Below are 13382 nucleotides of genomic sequence, written 5' to 3'. Positions count from 1 at the left end.
CCCCCCCCCAACGCTTGAAGCCGCCAGCCTTGTGAGGGTTGGCGTCTTTACTTTTTACAAGAAACCCAGCTTGGAAGTCTTGCTTAGGAAGACTGAGGGGAATATGGATTTTATTGTCATTAGCCAGGAGAGACAATTACTATTTTTGCTTTAGAGGTTGAGGTGAGGAATCTCTTGTAAAAGTCAGTCCTTAGGCATTAGAAAAAAAAAAAAAAAAGGCTCGTTAAGTTTAAACACTGGTTGTAGTCGTGGGTGGACCTGTAGTAGGTTTATAAGATGAATAAAAGCCATTATTAAAACAAACAAGTGTGCACGTGTCAGTGTTTTCACCAACACAGCTTCAGGTGGTGGTGAAGATTGCCTGTACCTGAAATATTTGAGCACTCGTGTCTTCCAGTCCCACTGTGTATCCTTGAAAGTGGGGGGTTTGGGTGGGGGGGGGAACAGGACGGGACGACAGTTTTCCTGTTGCTGTTTAAAGCTTCCAAATTCAATATTTCTGTTCCACAGATGTTGGGGAAAAAAACCCCGAATGTTCTTGGCAGGTGTAGAACTCCCGGAGTTACGTGGCTAACGGATTTGTCTTTATTGAAAAATATCTGCCAAGGACCAGCCCTACAACCCCAGCCCGGCGTTTAGAGTTCGTCTGTGACATGGGTGCAGGAGGCGATGTCCGGGCGTGCTTGAGTGGCCCAAACTTGTGGCATCTTAAGCACGAACGGTAACAGGTATAGAGGGGGAGAGGGCCACAGCCTGCCTGGATCTAAAATTCAGGCCCTCTGTAGGGGATACACTTTATTCCAGAGCTAAAGTAATTTTTGTAACTTCACTTGGGGGAGACAGAGTTCAAAAGTTGCAAGTAACAGAAGGAATATGGGAAACTTCAGATAATGGAATTGAGTTCTTGATCACCTTGGTGTTTGCCATGTCTGTAGCAGATTGCTCCAGCTGTAGGTTAGAGAGAGCTCAGTCTGTGTTTGTGGGATCAACTCAACAATTTAATTCCTTCTTCTGTTGTAGATTCTGAAGTTCATTCAACAGGCTGCTGTTGGTTTGTAATTAAATTCCAGTTTGACAAAAAATTCACCTGAGCTATCAGATTTGGGCCCCTCACTACAAGAAGGATGTTGCGTTGCTGGAGCATGTCCAGAGGAGAGCCACAAAGCTGGGGAGGGGTCTGGAGCACAAGGCTTATGAGGAGCAGCTGGGGGAGCTGGGGGTGTTCAGCCTGGAGAAGAGGAGGCTGAGGGGAGACCTGATCGCCCTCTACAACTGCCTGAGAGGAGGGGGGAGCCGGGGGGGAGTCAGCCTCTTCTCCCAGGGAACAAGCGATAGGACAAGGGGAAATGGTCTGAAGTTGCACCAGAGGAGGTTTAGGTTGGACATCAGGAAAAATTTCTTCCCCGAAAGGGTTGTCAAGCACTGGAAGGGGCTGCCCAGGGAAGGGGTCGAGTCCCCATCCCCGGGGGTATTTAAAAGCCGGGCAGACGAGGTGCTTAGGGCCAGGGTTTAGTGGTGGGATGGCAGGGTTAGGGGAACGGTTGGGCTTGATGATCATAAAGGTCTTTTCCAACCTAAATGATTCTGTGATTCTATGTCTTGTTTCTCTACTTAAGATAGCCTCGTGCTGCGCTTCTGCCAGGGTGCTCTGCCGTTTGCTTTGTTCGCTCTCTGATCCTTTCTCCACGATTTATTTTTAGTAGTGCTTAGCAAACGATTAAAAATTACCACGAGGTGTTTGACTTGAGAGATTCCTTCGGTTTCTTCTGGAAATTTGTGGGCTATTTTTGGCGCTCAGCCGGCGGGAGATGAGGCGTTTGGTATTTTAGCAGTTAAGCTGAAATGCTTGAGCAAGAGGATGAAACTGCAACGTGATACAGTGGAGTCCTAAAAGCTTAGCTGGGTCTTGCTTGCTGCTAATTGTAATTTAAGCTTGCAATTCAAAGGCTGAAAGCAATGTTTGCCTAAGAGAGGAATGGGAAAATAAAAATCCAGTTTCTGTAGGATTCTCCGTTCCAAGTTGCAGTTTCTAATTGTATGCTCATAGTTTTCGTGTTCATTTTTTACCCCACTCAGAACTGCATTGACAACCGGAGCCGTGCATGGCAATAGTGTATGTAGTACGTGACCAGAAAACTGGACTTTTCAGCCTGTTCTTTTATCTTCGGAAAACATGCTAAAGCCAGCTGTAGTAACTCGAAGAGCTGCACGCTTTCATTGGTGGGAAAACCAATTTGCAATCTCGCTAGCTTAAAAAATAGTTCTACCTGTGTACGTACCTGCCCTGCATCACCCCGACGGGCTTTTGAGAACTCAGGGCTTCATCCTCAAAAATATCTGCAAGCCAGAGGGATCTAACTTCTCCAATGGATTGAGGGACACAGATCGAAACTAAAAGCTTTAGACTTCATGTCTTTCATCTAGCTAGGTTCAAAGTCTGTATTTGTTGCCCAAAGAGAAGCAATTTGATTTCCCTGCGCACCCCCCCCCCAATATTTAATGCCCATTAACTTCAGTTAGAGCAATTGGTATTAAAAAAAAAAAATCCCAAATTGGTGTCACAACATAATGATACCCAGTGCATGTAGGTGACCTGCTAATGAATCCAGTGGATTTGTGGATTTTTTTTTTTTTTTTTTTTTGCTTTTGCTAATATTAGGGTGAATAAGGGGAGATTTTAATTTCTTTTTGCTTTAAGGCATTCAGTTGTGCTTGAAGACCAGAGATTGTCAGCAGTGTTTGTCATTAGTGCAGAAATGTAGAAGAAACACTACCAAGTCCTGCGTTTAAGTAGTTTGAGTATCGAAATGCAAATATTTGTTGAGGTTGTAACTTCAGTAACTCATTTAAACGAGTGTCTTGTTTCAGCCTCGTCGGAGTGGGGCTGGGAGGCAGAGCGCTGCCTGCCTCTCTGCCGTTCCCCTTCCTGGCTACTGTGCGGGCGAGCGTATGGCTCGAGCGAGCAGCCTGGATGGATCACGAGAAGTCTAAAAGTTAATTTTCAGGAGTGTTTTTTAGGGCTGGACACACTGGATTCTTTATTCCAACAGAAGCTGAAGCCAGGAATCAGTTTTTCATGTGTTTCCTCCTCTGTGGCTGCTCACGTTGATGCCTGCTTGCCCCGACCTCGCTCATCCAGAGACGCTGAAGGAGCGATGAGGTGCAATGAGCTGACGTTGAGCACATCTGCCCATACGAAGCAATTGCGTGATGTGAAATTCAGAAAGCTGCCAAACCATCAACTTAATTTGTTGAGCGGAGAGCGGAGCGAGAGTCGAGCAGATCTCTCTTTGTGGAGAACCTCCGAAGCAGCTGCCGAATCCACCCTGCAGCCGCAGGTCAAGCTCAGACGGATTGCCCACCCATCTACGTGTCGTGGATTTCTAGCCCGCCTTGGCAAAGGGCAGGACAGCCGCTTTGAGGTCCTTCTCGGTGCATGCGACTCGAGCTTTTGGGCTCCAGCACCAGCCATTGATGAGTAGTGGGGGCAAAAATTGGCACCCGGGGAATGCCCCGGAGGTGGGCTTCATGCTGGTCCTGGCAGGGAGGGGGGGTGCAGAGCCAGCTGGGAGGATCCAGCGGGCTTCAGAAGCGATGCAGGGTGTAGCTGAAAGGAGGAGAAAGATGAGGGTCTGCCTTTTATTTCAGGTAGTAAGCAGTTTTAGAAAATCAGGTTTTTCCTTTCACTTTGGATTTAAAAAACAAAAAAAACCACCTTTTAGGAGGGTCAGTTTATTGGAATGGCTTGGGATAAGGACACGCTCCTGTAGCTTTTTTCCTTTTTTTGATACATGAAGAGAAAGCAGTGTTGCTTCACCTTAGCTGAAGTAAATTGCATTGACATTTTTAGTAAGTAGTTTTATGCCACATATGAAGTAGTAATAGTAGACATTTAAAAGCAGATTTACTTGCACCGCTGTCACATCACAGCAGGTTCAGATTGCTGTAGTTAAGGCTGTGTCAGCAGTTGTGGCTTTCTGTGGTGTAAAACTGTGCTGCTGAGGGCTTTTGATTCATGTTTTTCCATCGTGTGGTGCAATATTATACATATTTAACAGGCGGATCAGCATCACTTTCATTTATGAGTGATGTGGGCTATGATTCTTTGTATTCTTCAAAAGCAAGTAATCTCAAGGTTCGTATGAGCTTGCTTGTTTGTCTCGAAGAAAGAACTTCTGGAGGTGCTGTGTTTTGTCTGGTGTGCGGTATGGGTGACCGAGTGCCCCCCAAGCAACTTCTGGGAGCGCGTCTGGGAAGAGCAAGTTCAATACCGTGCTCTGATCGAATTCAAAGATTTCTCGGTTATTCTAGCTTCAAATGTCTGTGCATGTATTGTCTTGAAAGTGCTGGTGCATACCAGGCACCTCACCTTGTGAGTAATTGCTTTTAGGGTAAGATCTCGTTTAAACGTTCGAGTGTGCTTGCTCTATTTTGGGGATTGAAGGGAAGAAATTTGCAATTTGAATGGCTTTATAATGACTGTGATTGTTTCAGTTGTTCTAAATCAATCACGCTTGTTTCTTCCATGAAGCTACAGCACTTGCATGCACAAGCAGCCACCTGATTTGTGGTGTTTGGAGACATTCTTAAGTGTTTTGTTAATACAGGTGCCTACATGGCAAAGCTGGAGCAGTGGTTGGGGGAGGGAGGGAGAAAGCTTAAAAATGAAGTGACCTAAAAGAGGAGGCCAGCGTTTTTGTATTTGGGGTTTGTTCTTCTGGATTATTTAAAACACCAGCACTCACAAAAATTTCCCCCTGTGGCTTGCCAAGACCTGGGTTCGGGATTAAGTGTTGCCCTGTTGCAGCCGAAAAGTCGCGCGTGAGGCTGCAGCATCCTCGGCTGTTGCCTGGGGGACTCTGGAGCCTGGATCTGGCCTTGGCAGGTAACGGAAGGAGAAGTGATTTCAACTGCAGGTAGACTCTGAACTCCAATAAACAGCACTCCAATGCTTTTTGTCCTCTTCCCCTGACCCACCGGGATAATGGGCATCTACACAGTGTTGTTTTTTAAATAGGTATTTAACTCTCATCAGGTTAGAACTTGGTAGGCTTGAATTTTGCTTTGGTGCTGCTCTGAGTTTTTCCTGCAACCATACGAAAGTCACCGGCTTGTCCCTGAGCACCAGCTGTAAGAAATTATTTAAAAACCCTACACCTTAAGCCCTTGCAGCAGCTTGGCATTGGCACTGATGTCTTTGGCACCCCTGAAGATTCAATGCTGGCTTTAACTTTAACTCATAGAAAGGGCTGTCAGGCACTGGAATGGGCTGCCCAGGGAAGGGGTTGAGTCCCCATCCCTGGGGGTATTTAAAAGCCGGGCAGACGAGGTGCTTAGGGCCAGGGTTTAGTGGTGGGGTGGCAGGGTTAGGGGAACGGTTGGGCTTGATGATCTTAAAGGACTTTTCCAACCTAAACGTTTCTATGATTCTATGAACTTTCTGGGCAAGCAGTGGACTGCGAGCTTTTGTCTCTGTATTGTATTCAGTTTTGGTAATAGGAAACCAATGCCATCAGTGTTCATTTGAATGTTGAAATTAAGCGTTATATTTTTTTTTTTTTCAATTTGTATCTTTCCTCTTGCACTCAATCTGTCCGTGACTTCCAAGTCTTGAGCAAGGCTGGTGCAGAGGGTGCTTTGAAACACAGAACTTTGCTCCTCTCTGGGCCTGCACCATGTGTTGCCCTTGCAAGGCCTCTTGGCCGCAAGTGGGCTCTTCATTTGCCCAAGGAATTTGTTCCTGGCTGCTGTTGCTGCATTTTCTCAAGTCCCTTAGAAAGGTTTGGACTCTCCATGCTCTCTTAAATGCTAGGATATTGGAAATATAGTGGGCATAAAACTTTCTCAGCAGTACATGGGAAGCAGCAAGTATCTCAGCAGGTGGAAGATCTGTCCTGTTGCCTGAGCACATTGCTTCTCTTATCCAGACCGTCAGTGCTGTCCACAGGCAAGGGTAAAATGAGTCTGATTAAAACAAAATCCCTTTTTCAAACCTGCCTTCGTGTTTTGTTTCTTGTTGGACCTTTCATGCAGGGTGTACAGACCACTTGCGTTTACAGAGATGAACGAGTATTTCCATTTGAAGTGTAGGAATTAAGGTAGCTTCCTAATAGAGCCAGGAATGAACTTGGGGCTCTTCAAAAATCAGGATAAATCCTAATCCATGGAACATATATCCTGCCATATCTGTCAAATGGCATTTCAGCCCCACTGCTGTTGAGCAAATGTATTGAATAAAGCAGCGTAGCACCATATTTATTTGGTTTGTGGGGGTAGTGCTCATGGCCTTGAACCCTTGGGTAGCCTTCAGGAGGTTGCAACCAATGCTCATCTGAAGGGCAGCGTGCAGGGCGCACACTCTGCGGGCTCTGAAGAAACCTCCTGCGGGATGCGAGTTGGGTTTGAGCACAGATACCTCGGGTTCCGTTCTCTCAGAGTGATTTTTTTTTTTCTCTCTCCCCCCCTCTCTAGGTATGGCTTTGTTGAGTTTGATGATCTGCGAGATGCAGACGATGCTGTTTATGAGCTAAATGGTAAAGATCTTTGTGGGGAGAGAGTGATCGTTGAGCATGCCAGAGGCCCACGTCGTGACAGCAGTTACGGTTCTGGACGCAGTAAGCACTAACATGCATTTGTATCCGTGACTTATTTTAAATAAAATATTTTTTGCTCATTTTTTTTAAAAAAGTAATTTTAAAAGAAAATGATATCAAGTTGTGAATAGTGTTCTGTAACTGTAAATGTAACTGTTGATCTGAATATTTATTAACTTGTTTGCTGTATTAAACTATTTTAATCGATAAATTAATAAACACAATTTCTTGTACCATTTTTATTATTATCATTTCGTTTAACTATTTGAATGGTTTTATTTTGCAATGTGATGTTTAACATAGATTTAACAAAGACCTCAATGTTTTAATTAAAAGAGTCCTTTGAGGCTAAGATGACTGCCCGTTCCATTTGCTGACCTTGGGTTACCTTTCCATGAGTGGCTCTTTGACCTTTGTGGCCCTTGGCTGACCCAAAAAGGAAGCCATGTGACGACCGCAACCTTTTCCCATTAGACCTGGGTGGTGAGGACCCCAAGGGTTAGAGACAGATGAGATTAATCTGAAATAGGTGCCTGAAAAGCTTTATTCATGTCAGATATTCAGAAAACCTTTAAGCAATGTAAGTAACATTAGTAAACTGCCTTAATTCGGTTTCTGCTTTCAAACTGTTTTTAAAATAAATTTAATTGCATGTTAATTGTAGCATAATTATAATTATGTGCATCATTTTAATTATGTGCTTGTTTTTATTTTTTTTTTTAATGCTTTGAATCTTGTAACATTTTATATAAGGGGGATTGAATTTAGCCTAGTGGGTGGGTGAATTTTTAACGTATTTGCGATCATACGGGGCAGAACAGTTTTCGTCCGGGATGTAGAGCGAGCGCTCCAATTCCCTAGTTGAAGTACTGCTGTCTGCTTGTCACCTCCTAAAGGTGGATATGGTTATAGAAGAAGCGGAAGAGATAAGTACGGTCCTCCTACCCGTACAGAATACAGATTGATTGTGGAAAATTTGTCAAGCCGCTGCAGTTGGCAAGATCTTAAGGTATGGGGCCCCTTTCTTTACCCTCTCTCTAGTAAAGAGCACAAAGGGTAAAAAAGTTAGCTTCCATTTCAGCACAGAAAAATGGTGTACAGCTGTGTTCTTGACTCTGGCTTGTTCATGAGCCTGCGTGCTCGTATGCGTACAAGTAGATTTTGCAAGTAATACACACGTTAAGTCAATATGGAAGGGTATTTGCGTATATGAAATCATGACTGCGATACTGGGAGTTGCACCTGCAGACTTGGTGTCACTGAGAGAATAACTTTTTTCCTTAAGGCAAACCGACATCACATACAGATGTGTTTTATCTTATCTTTAAGCCCTGTCAGAACAGACTTTAATCATGCCAGAAAACAACTTTAATCACGACAGTGGTAGGATTCACTAGGGATGGAGGAGTTCGCCCTTGTCACTCTGGATTTTCCTCATCAACTTGGAAGGTGCTAGAGCTATTTGGAAACGATAGCATCGTTCTTGCACAGTCTCTGTTAAGAATTTCCATGCCAGGTAAAGCTGTTTTAAAGAGAGTTTGAGGAAAAGGATGCTTCCAGAATGAGCAATTGTGCAAAACCTCTGCCAAAAGCTAATATTTTCTCAAAGTCCAAAGGAATGGAAAGTGATGCTCGGTAGCGGAAGCATTGGGTGACGCTGTGTAGCCCGCAGTACCTCCGAGTACACTGGAGGTGAAGTGTTGACTTGTGATGATCCACATCATGGATGGGGGGGCAGGACAGGGAGCAGAATCTCAATAGGAGGTGCAAAAAGGTAGCGTTTCCTTAGCCAACGTAGCAGCAACGGTTAAAAACACTTGTTCTTACAGGAACGCTTTCTTTTATGGTTCTCTTTTAAGGATGTGTAAAATTTGTTCTAAACAAACTTTGACGTAGTAGAAACGGGTCTGTAATTGAATATGTAACACTAGTTCAGGTACGTACTGAGATTCTTCAAATGTCTTTTGTTGTTAACGCTTCACACCGTCAATAGCTTGTCTTTGCTTCTGGTATTAAAAAGTGTAAGTAGAGCATGGCATGATTAATCCTCTACTGGATGCGTTGCTTTTTTTTGAAGAGCTTTCATTTCAGTGTACTAAGGTGGGAGCAGCTGGGTTGAAAATGGACTGAACCGGCGTTCTGTGCCCCATCTCTGTTGCAGCCGAAGTCTGCAGCGGCTGAAAGCTGGCCCTGTCTGACTGCTTGCTCAGAGCAGAGGCATTTAGTAATTGAAACAGAGAGGCCAGGAAGCATGAAGTGGGAAAATGAATTGAGCTTTTACTCGTGGGGGGGTTTCTTCCCGCAGAATGAGCTATGTTACCCAGGTGGAGGACGAAGGGAAGCCTGCTTGCCTGTAGTCTTCTTGCCTCTTCATATTCAACCCTTAAGTTTATCACTGTTCCCAAGTTACCTTTGAAAAAATGATTTAGAGAGCAAGCATTTTATTCACTTTCATAATTTGAAACTTATCACAGTCCAGAGCATATTTGATATTAGACTCGAGATGGGAGACCTTAAATTATCGTTTGGCTCAAAGCCATCAACACCGCCTTGGCTCTAATCACACGAACTCTTGTGAGATCGTAGTGTGTTATTTGGCTTGCTCGGGAACCGTGGCGTTAGCACTGCAAATGCTGTTTGGTTAAAACCCTTGCTGAAATCCACGTGAATAGAAGAGGCTAAGTGAGCATCGTTGCAGAAATGAACAGGGTCAGCCTGGAAGCCTGACTCTGGATTCGAGGCAATGGTTATTCTGTCCTCTTCCTCTAGGATTATATGCGTCAGGCAGGGGAAGTGACATATGCAGATGCACACAAAGGAAGGAAAAATGAAGGTGTGATTGAGTTCAAATCCTATTCTGACATGAAAAGAGCCCTTGAAAAGCTGGACGGGACAGAAGTAAATGGCAGAAAGATTAGATTAGTGGAAGACAGACCTGGATCGAGACGGCGCCGCTCTTACTCCAGAAGCCGAAGCCATTCGAGGTATGTCTCCCTACCGCATAGCTCAGGCTGAATTTAGCTGCAACTCCATGAATACACAGCAGGTTCCAAAACACCTTGGAAGTGTTCAGAGCTCTCGGAAAATGTAGTTTTTGTGAAAGTATTGGTTACCTGCAAGTAACCAAGACAACGAGGCCTCTGTTCCGAGGTGTCTTCCTCGGTGAATGTGCGTATTTGCTCACGAAATGCCCGACAGCGTTACTGTTCTTCCCCAACTACATCAAGTCCATAGTCCTTGCAAGGAGAAGGCTGCATGGCAGGTGGAGCTGTGCGTGCAGAATGAAACAGAAGGTGCTTTTAACACTTCGGCTCCGAACGCTGTGTTCTGCTGTAAGCACCGGGACTAACGGTTCTTTCGCAGCTCGGAAACCCCCACCCGTTCCCTGTTTCTTAGAGGTTTGCTGCTTTCGTTGTACGATTGAGAGAACTCCTTCAGCATGCGACACTGAGTGTCTTCCCCTTTCCATTCTGGGGTAGAACTCCTTGTCGCAAGAAAACTCTGGCAAACTTGTGCTGTTCGTAGAATGGCTTGCTTATGAGGTGAAAGCCTGAAGTCAAAGCTTTATCCTAGTGTCTCACTGTGTTCAAATTGACTCGATTGGGAAAGTGATTCTTGCTTCCTTATCTTAAATAAGGTTGCATATTTTCTTCCAGATTAGCAACCTGCTCACTTCCAGACATGGCAGCAGGGGATGAGCAGTGGGGAGAAGGGTACTCTAGGTTTGTACTTCATTGTGTAACGCTCTCACCATTTGGCTGCTTGAAAGGTTCTTCAATACTATGGGGTTTTGCCTACAGGGGACCAGGGGATCACCAGCTCTCCGCGGGCATGTACTAATGTTAAGCTGATTGATTTTTGTTCCAGGTCTCGCTCTCGAAGCAGACATTCTCATAAGAGCAGGAGCCGCAGTGCCAGTAGTAGTCGCTCCAAGAGTAGATCAAGATCCAGGTATGTCTTTGTGTTGGAAGAAGTGGGGGCTACCCACTTAAATGAGAAGCATCATCCTAAATTTGCAGCAGGAACACTTTGTTTTTCTTTTTGCTACCGTATTATGCAGAGTATTTAAGTGCCAGTCAAAGCCAAGCCGCACTAAAGCAGAGCTGTCTGTTGCCTTTGCGCTTTCAGGTCTGTGTCCCGTTCCAGAAGCAAGAGCCGTAGTCGAAGCAAGAGCCGTAGCAGAGGCCAAAAAGAGAAAAGCAGGACTCCAAGTAAAGAGGATAAAAGTAGGAGCCGCAGCAGGAGTGCAGAGAAATCCCGAAACAAAAGTAAAGATAAATCTGAGGGCACTCTCCATAACAGTGATGAGAAAGCAAAGAGCAGGAGCCGCAGCAAGGAAAAGAGTAGGAGCAGGAGTGGGAGCAAGGACAGGGAAGAGATGAGGGAGAGCATGAGGAGTAGGAGCAAGGAGAAGAGTAGAAGCAAAGACAGGGAGAAGAGCATTAGCAAGGCTAGAAGCAGGAGCAAGAGTAGGGATGAGAGTAGGAGCAGGAGCCACAGTAAGGATAAAAGGAAAAGTAGGAAGAGAAGCAGGGATGACAGCAGAAGTAGAAGCAGGAGCCGCAGCAAGAGTGAGAAAAGCAAGAGGCGCAGCAAGCGAGACAGCAAACCAAGTAGCAAGAAGAAAAGGAAGGACAGCCGCGAGCGGTCCAGGTCAGCCTCCAAAGAAAAGGAGCATCTAAAATCAGATTCTGACAAAAAGGAGGCAAAAGGCGAGGGTGAGGATGCAGCAGCACATCGGGTGTCTCGCTCCAGGTCTAGGTCGATTTCCAAGTCAAAACCAAATGTCAAATCAGATTCTCGTTCCAGGTCTAAATCTGTTTCAAAGCCTAGGTCCCGGTCCAAGTCTAGATCTAGGTCTGCCTCTAGGTCACGTTCCCGATCACGGTCAAGGTCTCGCTCCAGATCTTAACCTTGCTGCAACCACACTTGGAACGGTTGGAAAAGTCTTTTGTACATGTTCAGTAGTTGTAGCGCAAGTGATTGAAGTAGAAAACCTGTCGATGCTGTATATTTTTAACAACCCTGATGGCATGTCTGTCCCTGTTAGCTGCAGCGCTCCCGCCCTGTGATGCTCTCTGGTGCAAGGCTGTTCGGCTCATTTTCTATCCTATAGGAAGGTTCTATTTAAATATAACTCTTCCGAGAGCACCAAAACTGCCCTGTTTTCCAGGAGGAGCCTCGCAGCGCGCGAGCACTGCACCCCGGTGGGTTTTTGAGGTTGCAGTGATGGCTGATAGGTAGGTACGACGGCTTCAGCAGTCTTTGCCCTTGAATTGATGTCCTTCAATGTACACCATTTAGTGGAAGTGCTAAGTCTTAAGTTTCATACTACTTTTGTTTCATATTTTTTGGACTTACAGAGTTGTGAATAGCACAGTCAAAAGGAGAAAAAAAAAAAGGTACTTGCAGTAATCCATAGGGAAAAGAAGTATAGTTCCATATTCTGGTATTGTGACAATATCCTTGTTTTATATTAAATTTTTTTATTTTATTTTTCCCTGTCTTGCAAAGTACAGTGATTCCTGTTTCCATGAAATTTGAATAAAGACTATTTTTGCTTGATGACATTTGGTGGTGGTTCCATGCAGTCGTGTTGTGATTGTCACTGCCTCGTATTCATTGGCGTAAGCTTGAATTTGCAGAAGAGTTACTCGCAGAGAATGGGTTCTTGGTTTAGAAAGCCACTTAATATTAAATGTATCACAGCACTCGAGTACAATCCTGTTAAAATAACTCATTTCTCTGGAAAGGCTTACGGTGTTTGGAGCTTTAACATTGCAATAAGGAGAAAAATGCAGGAAAATGAACCAGAAGCAATAATGAAGGTGACAGAGCCCGTTTTCTACTCTGTATAAATGAAACGTAGCGAGCTTCAGCTCCCATAAGACAGGGAAGAAAATTTTTCACCTGCTTAACTCACTCGCCTCGAGTCAACTGGAACCCTTGCTTGTCCCACATTTCATGTGTCGAGCAGCAGATGCTGGAGGTAAGTGTGGCTGGCACGGTGAGCATGCTGTCCTGCTTTTTGCTTTGTTCGGTTCGATTGCCTCCTGTCACACCATTGGCCTTTCTTGCGGTACCTTTGGGAAACGAAAGGGGAAGCAGCATGGTGCTTTGATGGGTGTTATTCTAGTCTAGGGCCCTCAGCAGGAGAACATGAAGCCACCCCAGCTGTTCACATCCTGTTCTTTGATTTTGTGATCCCTGATGGCACGTTTGGGATTTCAGTCATGAACCATGACTTTCCAAATAGGAAGGTGGTAGCCTGACCTGGGTGGGATGAGGATGTTGCAGCCTTCAATAGCGTGAACCAGCCTTTGCTCTGGGCGCTGCGCGGCAGCCACTGTTTGTCTTAATGTCCCCCAAAAATGCAGGGCGGGGGGGATTGTAGCTTGGGGGCTTCCAATTGAACGTTCAGCTTGTGCATGGCCCTTTCCTGGAAGGGAACTGGGGTACAGAAACCCCATCTGCTCTGAATTCGCAGCCCAGGCGGGCTCTGCCGTCCCACTGGAATCCCCAGCGCGCGCTCTCCTTGTGCGGCTTCTCCACTTACACCCACGGCAATTTGGAGTTGAGGCTGGAGCCTCCCCCTGCCTCTTCTCAGCATTACTTTCCAGGAGTTTTTCCTCTCAATAAAACACCTGTGCTTGGGGGGAACCTTTATAAAAGGGAAAAATAAAAAGTGCAGGGTGTGCTCCTGAGGAGCTCTGGGCTTGGAAACACGGAAAGTGGTGGGGGCTGCCCTGCTGCCGTGTCCCCAGCATGGTCCCGAATAAAACCCCACTT

The 13382-nt window shown here is 45.4% G+C and overlaps 1 protein-coding gene across 5 annotated transcripts; it reads left to right on the top strand.

Moving 5' to 3' along the window:
• Positions 1–528: 528 nt before the first annotated feature.
• On the top strand, positions 529–12041 carry SRSF4 (serine and arginine rich splicing factor 4). 5 transcript variants are annotated; one of them, XM_035901263.1, is made up of 8 exons: positions 529–728; positions 2869–3422; positions 6472–6614; positions 6930–7173; positions 7490–7602; positions 9363–9577; positions 10461–10544; positions 10722–12040. In XM_035901263.1, exons 4-8 carry the CDS (start codon positions 7143–7145, stop codon positions 11503–11505), a joined length of 1227 nt encoding a protein of 408 aa, XP_035757156.1. In that variant the 5' UTR covers positions 529–728; positions 2869–3422; positions 6472–6614; positions 6930–7142; the 3' UTR covers positions 11506–12040. The 5 variants fall into 5 exon arrangements, with proteins under 5 accessions (XP_035757156.1, XP_035757157.1, XP_035757154.1 ...); XM_035901264.1 differs by lacking the exon at positions 2869–3422; XM_035901261.1 differs by lacking the exon at positions 529–728 and having other exon boundaries at positions 1559–3422.
• Positions 12042–13382: the final 1341 nt, after the last annotated feature.

Source organism: Egretta garzetta, unplaced genomic scaffold (assembly GCF_000687185.1).
Source record: "Egretta garzetta isolate BGI_Z169 unplaced genomic scaffold, ASM68718v1 scaffold368, whole genome shotgun sequence".
Classification (NCBI taxonomy): domain Eukaryota; kingdom Metazoa; phylum Chordata; class Aves; order Pelecaniformes; family Ardeidae; genus Egretta; species Egretta garzetta.
Note: the sequence above shows the minus strand (reverse complement) of the source record. Positions and strands in the feature narration are given on the sequence as shown.

What these genes read in the sequence shown, in the direction of transcription:
- SRSF4 (XM_009645868.2), top strand. Translation starts at nt 6,389, where the DNA reads ATGCGAGTTGGGTTTGAGCACAGATACCTCGGGTTCCGTTCTCTCAGA. An exon ending in GCAGTTGGCAAGATCTTAAG is followed by an intron (nt 7,603 to 9,362) that starts GTATGGGGCCCC and finishes CTCTTCCTCTAG; the next exon opens with GATTATATGCGTCAGGCAGG. An exon ending in AGAAGCCGAAGCCATTCGAG is followed by an intron (nt 9,578 to 10,460) that starts GTATGTCTCCCT and finishes TTTTTGTTCCAG; the next exon opens with GTCTCGCTCTCGAAGCAGAC.